Raw genomic sequence first — 17,825 nt, forward strand, 5'->3', positions numbered from 1 at the left:
GCAAGATAGCACTATAACACTCCTTTCAAACAGCAGAAACATAATTAAAGTAGTTTTAAATGAGTCTCGACTGTTACGATGCAATTTGTTAAAATGTTCTATGATGTTGCTGGTTGCTTACTGGCCAAAGATTTTTTAAAAATGGGTCCCAATAATAAGCTGATACTTATTATTTTCATGTAATGCTTAGTAATATATTTAAAACTTATCTCAAATCTATTAATAAACTTACGGACATATCTCTCAAGACTTACTGATATGTGACTCTGGACCACAAAACCAGTCATAAGGGTTAATTTTTTGAAATTTAGATTTATACATCATCTGAAAGCTGAATAAATAAGCTTTCCATTGAGGTATGGTTTGTTATGATAGGACAATATTTGGCCAATATACAACTATTTGAAAATCTGGAATCTAAGGGTGCAAAAAAAATCAAAATATTGAGAAAATAGCCTTTAAAGTTGCAATGTATATAAAATATGCAATGCATATTACTAATCAAAAAGTTTTGATATATTTACGGTAGGAAATTTACAAAATATCTTCATGGAACATGATCTTTACTTAATATCCTAATGATTTTTGGCATAAAAGAAAAATGTATAATTCTGACCCATACAATGTTTTTTTGGCTATTGCTAAAAATATACTCAAGCGACTTAAGACTGGTTTTGTGGTCCAGGGTCACATATAAAAAGTATAATTAAACTTTATTGGGAGTAGTACTTATGTACGATGCACATTTCTTAATATTAAGCCTAAAATGTGTTTTAATTTCACTATTGATGAGGATAGTATGATCGTTGATAAATATCGGTCTTTAAATGCAAGATATTTAAAATTCACCTGAAGTATACTTGCGATAGTTCCACTTTAGCACAATCAAATATACTATTTTAGTATATTTTAGTTGGACTTCAGTACTACTTCTGCACAATTAAAGTGCATTAAGTACAAAATTAGTTGTTTACATGTTACAAGGGAATTGAGGCATCAAAACATTATAGTATAGAGTAATTTTTTGATTTGCTATAGATTAAATTTAACAGCGTTACTAAAAGATGACATGTTACAGCAAATAACGGTAAAAATTAGGATAAAATGGCATTCACAATTAAGTATCCTATACTGATGGATTTTTAAAAAATTACTTGATGAATCTTGGCCACTAAGATGCAACTTATATATTGGGCATACCTAATTAAACCCTTTTGGAAAAAAAACATTGATGTTAAAGAAACAACTTAAAAGGATATCATAATTTTACATTAACAACATGCAGCAAGGTGCTACACCTCAAAATGACAGTAACATCTATAGCATCTATGCACAATTGCCAAGGAATACAAGTGTATCCAAATGAGCTGTGGGGAAAAAGGAAATAAATCATGGATAATCCGTATGATGGATGGAAAAATGCTGATGTAGCAAGAGAGACAGAGGAGTGCTGGGGCCTGGAGGAAGATATTTTAAACAGCAAACTCCAGCTGTGTCTAACTCTCATGGGCTATAAAGGATAGAACTACAGGGTGTTGGTTTAAAAATGTACAAGTGAAATTTCAATGGCAACAAAACTGCTGTAAGCAATTTTGCATTAATTCTTCCCCTGTGATTGTATTTCTACAGAAAGTCATTTCTCAAGTCAACATAATTAAATATGCAATATCACCTGAGGCGCCAAAGTAACGCTAGAATCCATATTTTGATCTCAGAGACCACATTACCTCAGGTGTCAACGATAGCAAGAAAAGCATTATCACATCTTTTTCAAATGGTGGAAACATTATTAAAGTAGTTTTAAAACCTTCGATGAATCTCCTGAAGGAAGCAGAAAATGTTATTCCCATGATCCAAACTGACTGCACAGGGTGGGAACAGTTTTGCATTGTGGGAGAGAGTTTCTGACTATAAATTTTAAAGGTCTACTCAATAGACTGACCTAGGGCTTTGTGCTTCATATTCCTTATGTATTTACATCCTCTGGCACGCATGCGGACTCACCTTAATTATTAAAAAGACAAAGACAAAAAGTGAATTTCTAGGTCTAGTGCCATCCTAGAGCAAAATATCTTGAAAAAGCTTACACTACAATGAAAATACTAAACTAGTCACCGATAACCCTTCTCAAATATCTATGTATTGTTAAGTTGATGTCCTTTTTTTTTAAAGTAAAAGCAGAGATGTAGGTGACATCCACAAAAGCCACAAGGAACACTCTCGGATATCACGGCAAAGCAGCAGTTGGCATACTAAGCACAATCCAAAGCTTTTCCCCTCACTCTGGCCCCTTCCTCCAAATAAGCCATACTAGCACATTTCCGCCCAATGCATTAACCAATCTGGGACCCAAGCGTCCCACAGTTTAGTGGTCTTAAGTCACCAGGCGCCGAGTGCGTTACTGTCGCCTTAGGTGGTTCAATCTATCCATTGTCTCAAGGGCTTACGGCATATCTAAACGAACAGGAGAGTTTAAGACACTTACGGTTAGCACACTGCATGTGGCTGCACTTAAAAGTTAGTATAAGAGCAGTAGGCACGACTTCCTCATCCTATATACTGCGTATACTGACATCAAGCGCAAATTAATAAATCTCGCAACCAAAGAGTGATGTTTTCAACTAACTCTTGAGAGGAAAAAATCTTTCGGTGAAAGCTACCATTTCAATGAATGATGATTCGACTACATGAAGTGAAAATATTTACATTAACTTAGCTAAACAATTGTACAGACCGTGTGTGCGAATTCAATGCATTCGTTGTACCACACTTGAGTTTCATGCTGCTATAAAAGCAACCTTTGTAGGGCTGACTTTCTATACACCCCTAAAAGTGACCACTGGGAACTTTTGGCCTTTGTAAACAGTCCAGATTTTGTTCCAAGGTAAGAGAGAGCCTTCTGACCTGAAGCCAGCCAGGAAGGATTCCTTTCAAGTCAGTAAACAACATCTAATAAATTACAATGAACAACCAAATGTAGATATTCTGAAATAGTCAGGGCTAAAAGATTTTAACAGGAATTTTGTAAAAGCAGTTACATCCAAGCCATTTTTAGGGTATAACATGCATTAAATATTTTATTTACAGGTATTTATGTTCAATACCGGCTTGTACAACTGTTCCTTTCAGGATGAGCTGTAATTGACAAAAATCTTAGATTTAAAACTTTGTCCAGACATGGTGCAACACGTTTAAAGTTTCTGTCCCAACCAGCCATGATTGCAACAAACGACATTGCACTACACATATAATTGGTCCAAAATCTCCATAACTGTGTATGCATATCATATACGTTATGATTGGCTCTATTTGCGCCACTATGCACAACAATTTAATTTTTAACATGGAAAGGAAATCATAAATAAACCTCTCAAGTTGTTGCATTGCATCTTGGTTAGGCCAGAGTATCTGGCATAAAACAGAGGCACTTACCTCCATTATCCTGTCATGGATCTGCAAACCCCCTTCTTTATCCGCCGGTCCATTTTCCACAATCTTTGACACAAAGATTCCTTCATTCGAAGTGCCATCTTTATTATCCTGCAATTCAAAAACAAGGCAGCAATATTTAGCTAAAAAGATCAATAAATCTGAATTACCATCCAATAAACCTCTTTAGTAAGGGTTATAGATGCAAAGTAATTTTTATTGCAAAATAAAAATAAAATGAATAACAAAGACATACACACTCCCTTTAAGACACATCCAAAACACAAATAATTGTTTGCAGGTGTACAAGTAATGCGCTCCATTGTTTAGCTTCTCTGCAAATGCATTGTCAAATGAAAGACATATTGTGTTCATAGAAGGATTGGGGAGACTAAAAAAGATGATCGCCATTCATTATATGAAACTATAACCTGGACAGGAAGGTTATAGCAAAACCTCTGCAAAAATATGGCTAAACCCACCCCCAAACCACATCAAACCACATTAACTCTGTGCCATGTTGTGTGACACTGTGCTGTAATTTTTATTGGAATACTTGAGAAACCGCAGGAAGTCAAACTGTGAACTCTGCAGTTAATTACTGTAAGCCCTTCCCTCTTACCCATTACAACAACAACATCCTTTATTTACCAGAGGATCCTATCCCAACAAATTTAGATATGTTATAGAATAAAATTACATTAACTCCGTTAACAAAATTAAGTGACCTGATGTCCTAAACTAAAGATAGAGTACTCTAAAAATATGCAGCTAATATTTAAATAGAAAATATACTAAATTAAATGTATAACACAAAAATATTTGCCCACTGAATGCTGTGATTGAATAATCAGAATCAAGTATTCCAGAGAGAACAATTAAAACTGCTTCCTACAATTATTGGCACATTTTACATTTAAAATGCTTTCTAAATAGGCAGCTCACTAAGTTTTAGGAACATATCTAAGGTCTTACGAGCAGACAGGATGGCTGGCATGTCAAACATTTGCTAGGGAGGGGTCATGGCCACGTTGAAGTAGTTGTACAGTTGCTAAGAGACGCAGACATTCGTGTCACTCATTAGTGACTTACCTCTTCCACTTTAGCATAAACTCAGCCATAGCAATTTGTGCTATATGCTATAACTGGTGAATTTTTATAAATAAATAAAATGTCTTTGTGATGAGGCAACATCTGGGTTTTAGAAGAAGCCTTGGAAACTTGGCTGTTGTAGTAGTTTTCCCCTTTGGAAGGTTTTGCTGCAAAAGTCCAGTTCAGACCAAAGTGCGTCACACTTCTATTTCAGACGAACCACAAACAAACACTTCTTAAAGGGCTTGGTGCTTACTCACACTGATATACCACAACTACCACTTCAGGGTGGACCGACGTACTTTATATTTTAGATATAATTTATGTCTGTATTTTCCCAGTTGCCATTTCCACTTAAAGTTAGTTATCCAGTGATACACTGACAATCTGAAATAACCTGACAGATATTAAAGGTCTGTGTCATATTTTGTTGTTTATCATCATAATTGAGGTTTGGTTAAGACTAGCTCAAAAGACTAGCTGTTTGGGTACGCAGGCATGTAAGAGTTCTAGGAGGCAATTATAGAGAAATACTTTGACGACAGACTTTGCTCGGGCATTTAAGAATGATCATAACATTTCAGATGCTGTGCAATGAGATCGGTCTGCTGGTTAGTCAGGTTATGCAGTCCCATAGCGCAAAGTCACATGACTTTTTTCGATGCGCATGGAGGAATTTACTCATAAAATGCGTTTCCATCTCCCATTATTTGCTTTAACAATTTTTCGCACAAGTCAAAAACCACCTCAAGCAAGCATAAAAACTTTTTTTGCGAATTAATTGATTTTTTTTTTTAAATTTGGCGTTTCCAATACTCGTTTCTGATGCGATACTTCAAAATGTGCATAAAAAACAGGGTGAGAGAAACATAGCTAATGACATAAGACGAAGGTGTAAATATTTCTAAACTTACCGCACATGGTCGTCCCCCAACGATATTGAAGCCTAAAGATCCAGACTCACGATGGAGTATTGCTGTGACACTTTTGGTCTCTCCACCCTGTAAAAAGATAAAACCATATAAATTACCCATTAATTCACACATACATCTATTTAAAACCTTTGAAAAATGAAAAACACCAATGAAATTACTAAGCATTTACATTTGGGAAGTAGAAACATTTGAGCTTCCAAACGCAATATGTCAAATGTAACCCTTCATGGTGTGTTTTTATAGTACAAGCTCTTAAATCATCTGCAGGTATCACGGTTTACATTTGACTGTGACCAAAAGTGGTGCGTGACCAAACAAGTAAAGAGGTACACCTGTTAAGAGTCATTAAACATCATGTTCTGCAATCTACATAATTCTTCTAAGCTTAAAGCATCTTGGAAAAGAAGCTGTCAACTGGCTGGCGGATTTAAGGGTTAATGCCTTGTTCCGTGCTCATTCGGTCAAGTATATTAATACATTTGCAGCAAACGGCTCTCTCAACAGATGAATAACAGAACATGGAGAAACGAGTGGTGTCAGCATTTTATTCCTCACTTAGGGTGGCACCGCATTGGATCAGCGACTAAAGCAGCTGTCATTTCTGTGGGCCACAGAATACAGTGTCTAAATATAATACAGACATCAATGGCATGCATGTACAGTGTCCTCTTTACTATCTTTGCTGAGTGTATGCAATGTATGCCTCCAAGTGAGGAATGCACCCCACTGGACCAGGTCGTGGGAACAAGTCCCATAATTCCATGGGAAACAACGTCCGTAGAAGGCAGCGACTCCACTTAAAATAAATGCACATCACTGTAGTGTATGTCAGTGGTTTTCTGCTAATATGTTTCAATTTGATTACTGTAAAAGAACAGGGCAGCTTGGTAAATAATACAAGTGTGGACTGATGTCAGAGAATGACTCATCTAAAGAATAAATTCTCTTGAATTGTGAAAACAAACAAACATATACTGCATAATACATGCTGAAATGCTCCAGTGATGATTTGAAAACTCTTGTGATATCATTTTTTTATTCTTCTGGAGCAGCTGGATCAACAGCGTTCAACAGACAGGCCCAATCCTGCAAATGTCAGCTCCCCATCATCGTCCTCCTTTTCCCAGCCCTGCGTTGCTTCAATTCACTTGACTGATCAACCATGTGATGGGAACAGCAAGAGAGACTACATTCCCCAGCAGGAAGGCAGTCGCTGGCACTAAGACATAATTCAGAGCCCATAAACATGTTCACTCACTGGGTTGCCTTAAGGATCTTGTGCTCCTTCATAGAGCGGTCAAGGGAGGTTATCTGTCACAAGTGTAACTCACTGACATTTTTCCATGCTCCGATGGTGTCCTGAGGTGAGAATATATTATAGCTAATCTGAAGGGCATCACACATGCCAGAAGATGTCATTGTACTTGATGTAAGGCATGGCAAGGACATACTGCACTAAGAAAAAAGGGCCATAGTAAAGTTTTTTTTTTTTTTCTCAAATCTGGCCATGTGCCAAAGTATTCTTTTTAGCACATGGAGTACGAAGTATACACCAAAGTACATACCACATGTACTGATGCACTAGGTATGAATAAAATACTGTACTTTTGTTAAATTTTATAATATTATGGTTTAAATAGGCTACCGTTTTAAGTCAAATATCCAAATGTAATACCTCCTTTGGACATTTTCTTGAGTTTTCCTTTAGCAACAAGGCCTCAAGCAGCTCTAGTCTCTAAATGTAACCAAATTTAATGAAGCTTTTCAAACTCCTAAAATGTAGCACACTATGCAACATATTTTCTTAAAGGGGTCCTATTATGCTTTTTCACTTTTTTAATTTTAGTCAGTGTGTAGTGTGTATGTTTGGGCATAAAAAAGATCTAGAAAGTTACCACACTAAACTAGAAGGTTTACATTAAAACCAATGAAGTCTACACTTCAAGCCAGCTTAAGCAATGTGTATTTCGGGCTGGAGGAAATCCTGACATAAAAAATCTGATCAATCAAAAAAACTTGTTTATGAGGCAAGAAATAGAAATCTGACATTAATATCAACAAACAAGCAAACATATAATAATAATAATAACAACATAAAATTGCCCATAGAGTCTGAATATAAACATCAATAATTCTAAAATTAACATTTTTAGCTTTGTCTACACTACACAGTGAGTTACGATTTTTTTAAAGTCGGCCCGACCCTGTTTCCTCTGCCTCCAAAATCGCTTGAAGCGAGTTTCTTTCCTAGTAAAATGGAAAAGCAGGAGTGGAGCTGTAGTTGACGGATTGGAACGCTTTAAGACGTCCGTCGCTCCGCAATGCCATTCCAGGCCAGGGTTTAAGTATGCGAGTTGATTGAACTACACGCGAAGCTTGGTTTGACCTCCTTTAAAACTATTTTCGTTGGCGGAGAAGAAATATACGAAGTCACTATCCAAATTTGCCTTAAATGTAAGTCACTGGATATTAATTACTTGTCCAAGCCTGTTTCTAGAACTATAAAAAGCTACATCACACTTGCAATCGACAAGTTATGTCAACAGGGCTGTGATTACCTGCAGCCGGTTGCCTACCGCCCAATCACAACCGATTCCCGTAGGAATCCTCGATTGATATCGCTTTGAAAGAAATTAAATTAGATCGTTTATAGTTGATAATTTTTAGTTGGAAGCTTAACAACTCTGACTATAAACGTCTAAATAAATAGGGAGATAGAACAAAAAGAACAAAAGCACATTAAAACGTTTTTTTTTGTTCTAAGGGAAAATTTGAGCAAAAAACACAAATACAAAATCAGCTTCCATGTTATGGAAATATTGCTCTCATAACGTGCCTTAAAAATGCCACGGTAACCACAATTTCTGCTAAAATACCATAATTAGTAGGCCTACTGTAAAACCGCTACAAATTATGATGTGATTTCATTCAAGTAAGTTACTTTTAGAATCGTTATTTGCTCATTTGATGACAGTGGTGGCCAAAACTGCTTTACCACAGTTTTACTGTAGTAGTGAAAACTATGGTTACCATGGTAAATGTTTGTAGGAGTTATTAAGCTGTTGTCAATATTGTTCTCTTACCTTACACGGTGGAGAGAGGCTCTTGGACAGCGAGTCAATCCTGGCGCTGTATTCAGTGAATTTCTTCTGATACTTCAGCGCTGTCATCTGAAGCTCGTTGTGAACCGCCGACAGTTGAGCCAAAAGCGATTTCTCTCTTTTAGTCGATTTGAGAGCTTGTTTCTTCAGCTCCTTATCCAAGCTGACAACTTTCCCTTGCAGCGCGCCGTTGTGCGCTTTGAGGGCTTTCAAACAGCAGTGGTTGTCCAACTTCTGCTCCTTATGAGTGAGCATCAATCCGCATCCACTCTCGCATATCCCGACCGCTCTGTAATCACACGATTCACGCATGTGAGCATCCATATCTTTCAGGTTGAGCACTTCGCTGCAGCCCTTATTCCTACATTTGGCAGGGGAATAATCGCACATCTCCGCGTGCTCCGCCAGATGCTGGAGTTTGACGATCTTCTCGCAGCCCCGCGCGTAATTGTCACATTTAATGTCTAACTTTAATATCAAGTTTTTCAGAGGGAGGACGTGGTTGAGCTCTTTGGTGGAGATCCTTTGGCATTTGACCGGGCAGCTGCACTGCTGGACGACCCACGGCAGCACACAGCCGGCGCAGAAGACGTGACCGCACGGGGTAGTGAGCGGATCCTCCAAAACTTTATTACACAAGTTGCATTTGAAGTCTGGGTCCACAGCCCCCTTGAAACGATCCAACTCAAATCCCATTTTAAAAAAAAAAGGGAAAATCCAAAACGGAACCGGGACTCCCACAGAATAGCACAGGGGTTTAATCGCTCTTCGGACTAAGTCATTAGAAGAGCTCAGAGAAACTGAGTAGACTAGCACGAGCACTTCTACTGACTGAACTAATTGCCTGAGACTTCCTATAGGGGAGAGAAGTGTTGCAGATTTGGGTACCGTAACGATCTGAAGAACTGCGCACTCAACCAGGTGGTTTAGACTAGCCTAAAAAGTGAAGCCAAACTTAAAATGCATGAAAGTTGTTCACTAGATAACATTCATACAAAGAAATATTGTGCAAGCACACTTTTCAAGTGAAACACTTTAGAATTTTTTTTGGGGTTTTGTGAGTTTTAAATGATAAAACAGTAGGCTTACACAGAGACCAGGGCTAGCTGTCACAGTTTATATATATATATATATATATATATATATATATATATATTAAATCAAATTATACTGCAATGTATCATTTAAACTTTTATTACAATACATACATACCGGTATATGAATGGGATTATTTTTGAAAGTAATTAACATGTTAATGATGAATTTAGACATTTTTAATGATAAAGTGATTAATGAAAAAAACGTTATCATTTTTTTAAATTATAAATCATTACATTTATACTGTTTTTACATGATTCACACAGAACCAAATATTATCAGATCCAGATTTTTTTATATTTAACATTAAAAGATTTTGTATTATATTGTATTATACTATGCCAGTTACTATATAAGTTGTTTGCAGCCTTGTTATTCTTGTTTTGTGAAATATTTTGCATTATTTGTGTGCAGATGCCACTTGGTTTGATGTTTTGTTATTTAATGCAATGACATTCATGCATTTTAAATTTGGCTTAAGTATCTAAATACTTTTTTGGACCATATCAGATATACCTTTTAGATATAATTCAGAAATGTAACTAAAGACATACACGCAAACATAAAAAACTAAATAAACCTGCCATTAGAAATGTTTGTGTGCTTATGCAGAGCAGCTGAGAAGCTCAATCAAGATTACAGATTTCAAACTCTAAAAGCCCCAAAGCTAAAGATGCTGCTTCACATCCTCTCGGTTTGCATGAGTGGCCAGTGATGCCTCTTAGGGGGAAAATAATAATCTGTCCGAACTGTTTTCTGATAAGTAAATGAGAGCTTGTGAGCGTATAATTTGCCTAAAAATGTGTATTTGTGTTCAGTGTGTTTTGTGTATAGAGAAACCTGGAGTTTAAATACAGCTCATTTAAATAAGGACATTTTCCATCTCGGTAGGAAGTAGCATGGTCATAATAGCATTTGAATTGTAAATGACTGAGAGCCACAGACAGGGTCACTGGCAGCTATGTGCAGCCAGTGAGGGGACAAGAAAGGCCTTTACTTTTGCAGCTTAACTATCCTTTGTGAACAGCGTGGATCTCTCCTGCTATTGACTGATCTGAAGATGGGAAATTCTTTTCATCAATATTCTGTGAAATCAAATTTCATCGCTGTGCCGTGACAGCGATTCAGTCCACATGTGCATTATTAAATAACAACTTCCAAGTTCATTACTGAATCTAGGGTATTGGGGAAAAATTAAAGAAAAAAGTAACATTTGTAATCACGCATAAATTTGTCTTTTTCTGGTCTTCAGATGGAAATCTGTAGTTCAGAAAAACAAATGTCAGAGGAGTGGCTCAGTAATTTAATACTGACACTGATAGAAGTAATCCAATCAATACTTCAAAGGAGTCAAAGATATTGACTATTACGTTCCGAAATGTACAGCCAACACTAATTAATTTATCTTCCATTTTATGTATTTTTTTCCAAGAAGTTTAGAAAAACAGTACTGCTAAATTGTCAAGTATCATACAGATAGAAAAACAAATAGATCTTAAATAAGATACTTTTTTTTTCTCCAAAGTCAGTATAATGTTGATCTTGATGTAGTATCATTAAAGTCTCAGCCTTGATTTAACCACCTGCCAAGCTATTATTCAAATGGTTCATGTGCAACCAGATAATTACATTACAGATGCAGTTTGGATACACATCATGTTGTAATACGAAACATTCAAAATAAACAATAGTCACTGAAGTGCACTTACCAAAAAATTAATCCTTGTAATTTAGGAAAGATCTTGAGTCTTGTTTATTTGTTGGCCGTGGCAGAGAACTCAGATGACTTAGATCAAGTAATGCAAGGTTAAAAATAAAGATCATTTGTGATAAGATTTGATCTAGCTCCGGGCTGTATTGGATGTTACTGAACCATTTCTCATGCTCTACATTTCTTCCATCTTAGCTCACATGTCTATAGTCTTTCACCCCACCCTTTTGGATCTAATGAACTCGAATATTTAAGTCAAAAGAGACCCTCAGACTTCTGCAGTGGCAGTTTAAAGTATTCTAAGATATGTTGCATCATTTCATAATGTATAGAAAAAAACTTGTTGGCTTGGAATGTATCTTTTTAGAGTGCTTTTTGTTATATTAAAGGGGTAAAATAGGCTCAGTAAAACAATGCATGGTTGTTTGCACTGAAAAGCTGTTATTAAAGCATTGTAATGAGTTGCAATTATTTTCTAAATTCACATGCTGCTAGTTAACCCACTTCTTGAGCTTTTTTCTGTTATTGTGCAATTTTGTATAAGACTTTATTTCCTTATAGAAACAAATCTCCCGCTTTTAAATCCATCAAAAGACTGGGAATTCCTAAGTCCATATAGTGGATTCCCTATGTAGAAAATTATTGTAATTGCTTGTATGGCATGGCTTGTAATTGCTGAAGCCTTCACCTAATGTAGAGGGATACAGAAAGGTCTACCTTTCTTTAGATGAGGGCTTCATTTGGAGCTTTGGATGCCTGCCATACTGCAGTCATCACCACTCTGCTATAGTGATGATATGTCAAGAACATGAGGGCGATGTGGGATTGCGGGATCTTGTAAAGACTAATTGCTTTTCTGTATATACATTTTCATCCTGCATTGCGACAGAGTTGCTATCAAAGGCAATGAGTGAAAGACATTTCTTAAGCTATTTTTTCTTTATCATCATACTTTATTGCAGTCAGTTTTAAACACTGGGCTATGAAATGCATCTGCTTATATGCACTGATGCATTTTCTTTGAATTCGTTTGCTCACTTGTGCACATTGTTACACATGCCTACATGCATACGAGTCAGTTAAATTTAGTTGAAAGCAACTGGACTTCGTTATCCATTCGTTTTATTTTATTAGGTCTGTAGCTCTCTGTCATTGACCCCAATCAGAGACTGTTAGCGGCGAGCCCATGTTGTGTCCACCTGAGGTTGAAACACAGATGTTTCCTATAGTCTGCTGCTTTTTCTTTGACATTGCTTTATATTCTCGTACCAGTTGCAGTTTATTATAAAATGTCTGGCAATTGTCTGTGAAGTTTTTCAGTCACCCGGGTCATCGTAGAATCAGTTGGAAGGAACCAGTACAGTAACGGGCTTATAGGATTACGGTAGTTCACTCAAAAATTAAGCACTGTTCCTGCATTCTTCATGGACCTTTTTAGGGTCTTTATGCTTAGGTTGTGTACTCTGTTTTGCAATGGGAGTTAGACAAGTCTATGCAGATCTTATGGTGACCTTGTGACCTTGTTCTTGTGAACTGGTAAGGAAATGGGTCTTGATGCAACACATGCAAGGCCACACTTGTCTCCTGGATGATGTCGATGACAGATGGTGTGAGCAAAACGTATGACAGCAGATTGCTCACCTTTATATTTCTGTGTTTATATGTGGAGCAATGTGGAAAATCAGCACAGAAATGCAATGTCAGGAAAAATTGTTTAAAAAAATGTCAGTATTTAAAAATACTTATACTTGTCTCTGCACATTAAGCTGGAATATATAAGTAAGCCAAAGGTTGATTTCCACAAAATTCCCCAAAACACTGTTATTCCTTTTGTGTTTTCAAAATATTGCTTTGTTTGTTTGAGAATCCCAAGCAGCCTGCACAGCAACAGTGGCACAACCAATGACCCGAGTCTGGGGCAGGGCCTTCTGATTGTGTAACCAATGGGAGATGTGGGAGTGTACTGTTGGGTGACATTACACTACACAGCTTTCAAGCATAATACTTCTTCTTTCTTTAATATTGCATATTCAACTGGTTATCTTAGTTTATATCACTGGTGGTTGGCCAATAAATTATTGTATACAGAAGTAGACTTTCAAAAACACTATTATATGAAAAGACAGTACATTTGTCCACCGTATTTTTAGCGTAAGAGTGTGTGCGGCCATTTGTAACTTGAATGTATGAGGCTCCTGGTGTCACTTGCTTTCAGTTATTTTAGCTGCTTGATTCTACAAATTGGTAGCCTATTTGTTATTCTTGTAGTTATTTACCTATAGCAGCTAATGAATTGGAAGTCTTGCACATTCACAGAAAATATTACTTCCACATTACGAAATAAGGCGGATATCTTCATTTAGCTTTTAGGAACTATCCAGTCAACACTAATAACAATGCAGTCCCTTAAAACATACATTTGTTGGGATAGCTGAGAACATTTAGTAATGTGAACGATCAGGTACAATAATAATCCACTTTGTATAGAAAGAATCAAAACATGTGGCGTTGCCTTTTGTGCAAACCACTTGCTGACGGACTCTGCTGACTGCAAATTTAAGTCTAAAGGGAAATTATATTCAAAATACATTTTTTGTGGAAAGACCAATACTGATCCAAAACTAACCAGATGGAGAGGGTGGTTAGGAGACAGCTGTGTTTTAGAGAATAAGAATGAGGGGAAAAGATTAATAGCATCCTTTATTCCTTCGAGGGTTTAGCGATGAACTTCAAGTCAGACACAGAGATGGCATAAGTCTTACGTTGGTCAACTTCAGTGTTGATGTAATGCAGGAACACAATAGGTCCTGGAACTCTGGGACCTCCTCCACAATATCTTTCATCGGCGGAGTGGGCCTGCATTCGATCTTGTATTAAACGCTTTTGGCAACTGAGCTAGCATAGTGCATTAGTCATAGAGGTTCCCAAATAACAAGTGTGTAATATTAGAAACAGATGACTTCTTTTACAAAGCAGACAACCCCAAGTGCTTAAAACAGAACAAAATAAGAAAAACAACTAAAGACTGTGGTGTTAAACAACATTGTTTTGGTACATCCCTGAGACACGAAACAGAAAGAATTGATTAGGCTGGTTTTACTGTGTGGTCTTGCATCTGCTTCTTTTTGATTGAACTGATTTCAAAGTTCAGCTTATTATTCAAAACACTAGGCTAACCCTGAATCAAAATAAGGTTTGTTACAAAAGCTTACAGTAATGTTCCAATGCTTTTTTGGAAGTCAGCTGTTAAAAATCTTTATAAAAAGTACAGTTCTGACTCTAAAAACTGATTAGACAAGCCACATTTGATGGCGTCATAAAATAGCCAGTGACTGCACATGATTTAAATTATACAAAGGGCTCCGAAAGTCTGAGACCACATTGAAAATGTGGTACTTTTAATTTAAACCTGGAAATAAACAGTTTAAAAAGTTTTAGGGTTTTGACAAATTTAAAACAAAGAAAGTTTATGGCTTAAAATGAATAAGAAGCATATTAGATTCTGAACTTCAAGTTATGTTGATTAATATAATTTGTAATGTAAATTGTTCCTAAATTATGCAAAAAAAAACTATATTAATGAGTGAAAAATTATGTATTATTGCCACATTTTATAAAATCAATGAAGCACGAGAGACTGTATTCTACTTCATACATTAAAAACCAACCCTTTGATCTGAAAAAAATCACCAATTCACAAATTATCATGTCTTATTGCTTTGTTTAACCATTCAGCTTTCAGGTCTGGCCTTCACTATGTTTCTTGATATATTATCATCTCCATGTTCTAATATCTGCTTTAGGCACTTGGAGATGTGTGAGTTGGAAGCTGATCCTGATGTTTGGTGGCTACAGCAGAGACCTGAGAGGAGGTGATAACACCATTGGAACTAGACATGTGTCTCGTTCCTGATGAGATGAGCAGTGAAAGTAAGTAGCTGAGCTTTTATAACTGATGAGGAGTCAACAGGAAAGCATTCTCGCATTGTGCTGCGAGTTTGTGTTGAATTGGAGGAAACCATTATACTTAAGTGTGCTTATGGGACACAATACCTTCATAAAGCACCTTCATAAAGCATTCATCAGCTAACATTATATTTTTCTTAATATAATTATTATTATTTTTTTGCCCTTTGGGATCACCTTTGTTAAAGGCAGGAAGGCTACCTTCATCTATATGTAAAAACCATTAGGTCTGATATTAAATAGTTTGGCATATGTTCACTGTGTCTCCAAGGCTTGTAACATAATCTATGAAACAGATGGAATGACCTATTCACAGACTCATGCATCTTTTTGTGCACCTTTGCATTCTGTATTTTTTTACTTATAGTGGTTAAAGTTCATGCATTTAACAGGCCACATTTACATTAAATGACTGTTAGAAAAATGTGAATCCAACCAGAATTCCAGGTTTAAATATTGTGCAAGATAGACAGATCCAGGGAGTACAAGCCTGTCAAACCATGAACATCTTCCTGTGAATTAATATGTCCAGATATTGCTCAATCTTAAGTCACAAAGGGGGTTAAAGGGAGGAACAGGATCAGCGTCAAGTAGAACCAGTTTTCCACAATGAGCCTTGGACCACTGCCTAAAGGACATTGAGCATTCGAGAACAATCTTATGTAAACAACACAAACATTGTCTTTGTTATCCTTGGTTTTGTCCTGGAGGGAATGAGATGTCAAAGAGCATGTGTATTTACAAGTGATTCGGCTCTGAGGAATCATAAAGCTTCTTTTTTCATGTTTACATAGCTCAGGACTGGTGCAGCATCTCAAAGAAACTTTAACAACTATTCACAAAAGAGAATATTTTCTTTTATTTTTTAGTGCTTAGATAAATGTCATATTTATACAATTTAGACAAATTCTGTTAGCCAACATAAATAAACAATCTGGCTCAAAGGCTTCTGAGTGGATGAAAACAAAAGCATGCAGTTAACTAAAGTCCTAGTGGGCAATATTGAGTGTAATGCTCAGCTGCACTGCTGTAGTAGTGGCTCACAGCAGTATAATTTAATCAGCACGGAAACAAGGCAACAGTCTGCCTGAGTAACGTGAGGATCTAATCGGAAACAACCCTGCCCTAATTATCCATTACAAAAATAATGAGCTGAAGTCATGACCATTGTTACTGTCCCTTGCGGGAAATTCTTTGGCAGGTCAGGCAATATATAAATTGGCTATAGCAACAAATAAATGACACTGTATTTTTTTACATCTGTTTATAAAAAAGGAAACATGGAAAAAAAAAAAACTTTCTTGGGTAGATAACACTTCTCAACAGAATTTGCACTACCCAGGGCAGCACTGAGAAATTCACCTACAATTTGTCAAAAGGGTCATAAGTTGCCTTTTGTGCCAGTCATAAACATGGAGTAGAGAATGAATATGTTGCAGGCTTCAAGTTTTACTGTTATTAAAGGCATTTTTTAAACATTGTTGACTTGACTTGAAAATTTTCAAAACATTTACATTTACAAAAGGTTATATTAAAGTAAAAGCTGTGTACAAATTTATTTAAATAAGATAATTTTTATTTATTATACAGTAAGAGTTATATTCCAATGTATTAAATTGATTAATTTCAACCCTTTTTCTGATAAAATGCTTAAAAACTTCTGTATGTCTAAAAACTTACAATTACATTTTCAAAATGAAAAAACAAAACAAAACACACACACACTTGTTTCATAGAATGACCTATGCAATGTATGTATCATACACCACATCGCAGGTTACCACTTTCTAGTCATTATCTGAACTCTACATTTCTAATTTCTCAAAGCACACTTTAAGTAAATCTTTTCCTTTTTAGGTGTGGTCAGTGTCCTCCACTCTGTAAAAATTATGGTACACTGCAAGATCGTGACCACAGCAGTGCATTCTGGGTACTTCTGGTCTATTGTGGCTTGGAGTAGCTATCAGCTCTGTGAGTGGAGGGTTCCTAACTGGAAGAGGCCTCAGAGGCAAATACCTGGACTCCATCTTCTGCTTTCCTCTTGCCATACCTCTGCCCTTTTCTTTTAAACTAGATGAGAGTAGAGATAGTGATACTTTCCTCCTTGCTCAGCACAAAGTACAAAAGCAAACAACATACCAGTCATGAAGAGAATTTCCATTTGATGTCTGCATGCAAGTTTGCTTGAGGTATACAACCATTCTTTCTGGTCCTCGAATCTGATTGGCTGACAGGAGTGTAATATTAGTGATATCGGAACTCCAACTGTTTCACTGTTTGTATCACTCCGCTTGCAGTATTTCTCATAGCGAGTGTCATTGCGAATGACCTAATCCATTATAATTTTATAAGTAATACAGTTTTTGTGTCACAGAATGCAGTTAAGAGGTTTTTTTTAGACAAGAATAGTTGTTTAGACTTCAAATATGCAGTTTGTTAGTAAAGATAAGGTGTGTTTGAAAATTTGCTGTACGTGGCATGATACTTTGAACA

The 17,825-nt window shown here is 36.4% G+C and overlaps 1 protein-coding gene and 1 long non-coding RNA gene across 2 annotated transcripts in view; one reads left to right on the plus strand and one right to left on the minus strand.

The window, feature by feature from the left end:
• The window catches only part of pdzrn3b (PDZ domain containing RING finger 3b), an 88,920-nt gene extending 79,545 nt beyond the window's left edge, over positions 1-9,375 (minus strand). The window contains exons 1-3 of the mRNA XM_016458608.1: positions 8,540-9,375; positions 5,436-5,522; positions 3,433-3,540 (exon numbers count right to left, since the gene is read on the minus strand). Of these exons, the coding sequence (XP_016314094.1) occupies positions 3,433-3,540; positions 5,436-5,522; positions 8,540-9,253 (909 nt within the window). The 5' untranslated portion in view covers positions 9,254-9,375. The remainder of the gene's footprint in view (positions 1-3,432; positions 3,541-5,435; positions 5,523-8,539) is intronic.
• LOC107667030 (uncharacterized) lies at positions 7,823-17,352 on the plus strand. The gene is made up of 3 exons (XR_001631748.1): positions 7,823-7,910; positions 15,170-15,296; positions 17,190-17,352. It is a non-coding gene; the product is annotated as an uncharacterized LOC107667030 (long non-coding RNA).
• Positions 17,353-17,825: the final 473 nt, after the last annotated feature.

Source organism: Sinocyclocheilus anshuiensis, unplaced genomic scaffold (genome assembly GCF_001515605.1).
Source record: "Sinocyclocheilus anshuiensis isolate Anshui unplaced genomic scaffold, SAMN03320099.WGS_v1.1 scaffold615, whole genome shotgun sequence".
Taxonomy (NCBI): Eukaryota; Metazoa; Chordata; class Actinopteri; order Cypriniformes; family Cyprinidae; genus Sinocyclocheilus; species Sinocyclocheilus anshuiensis.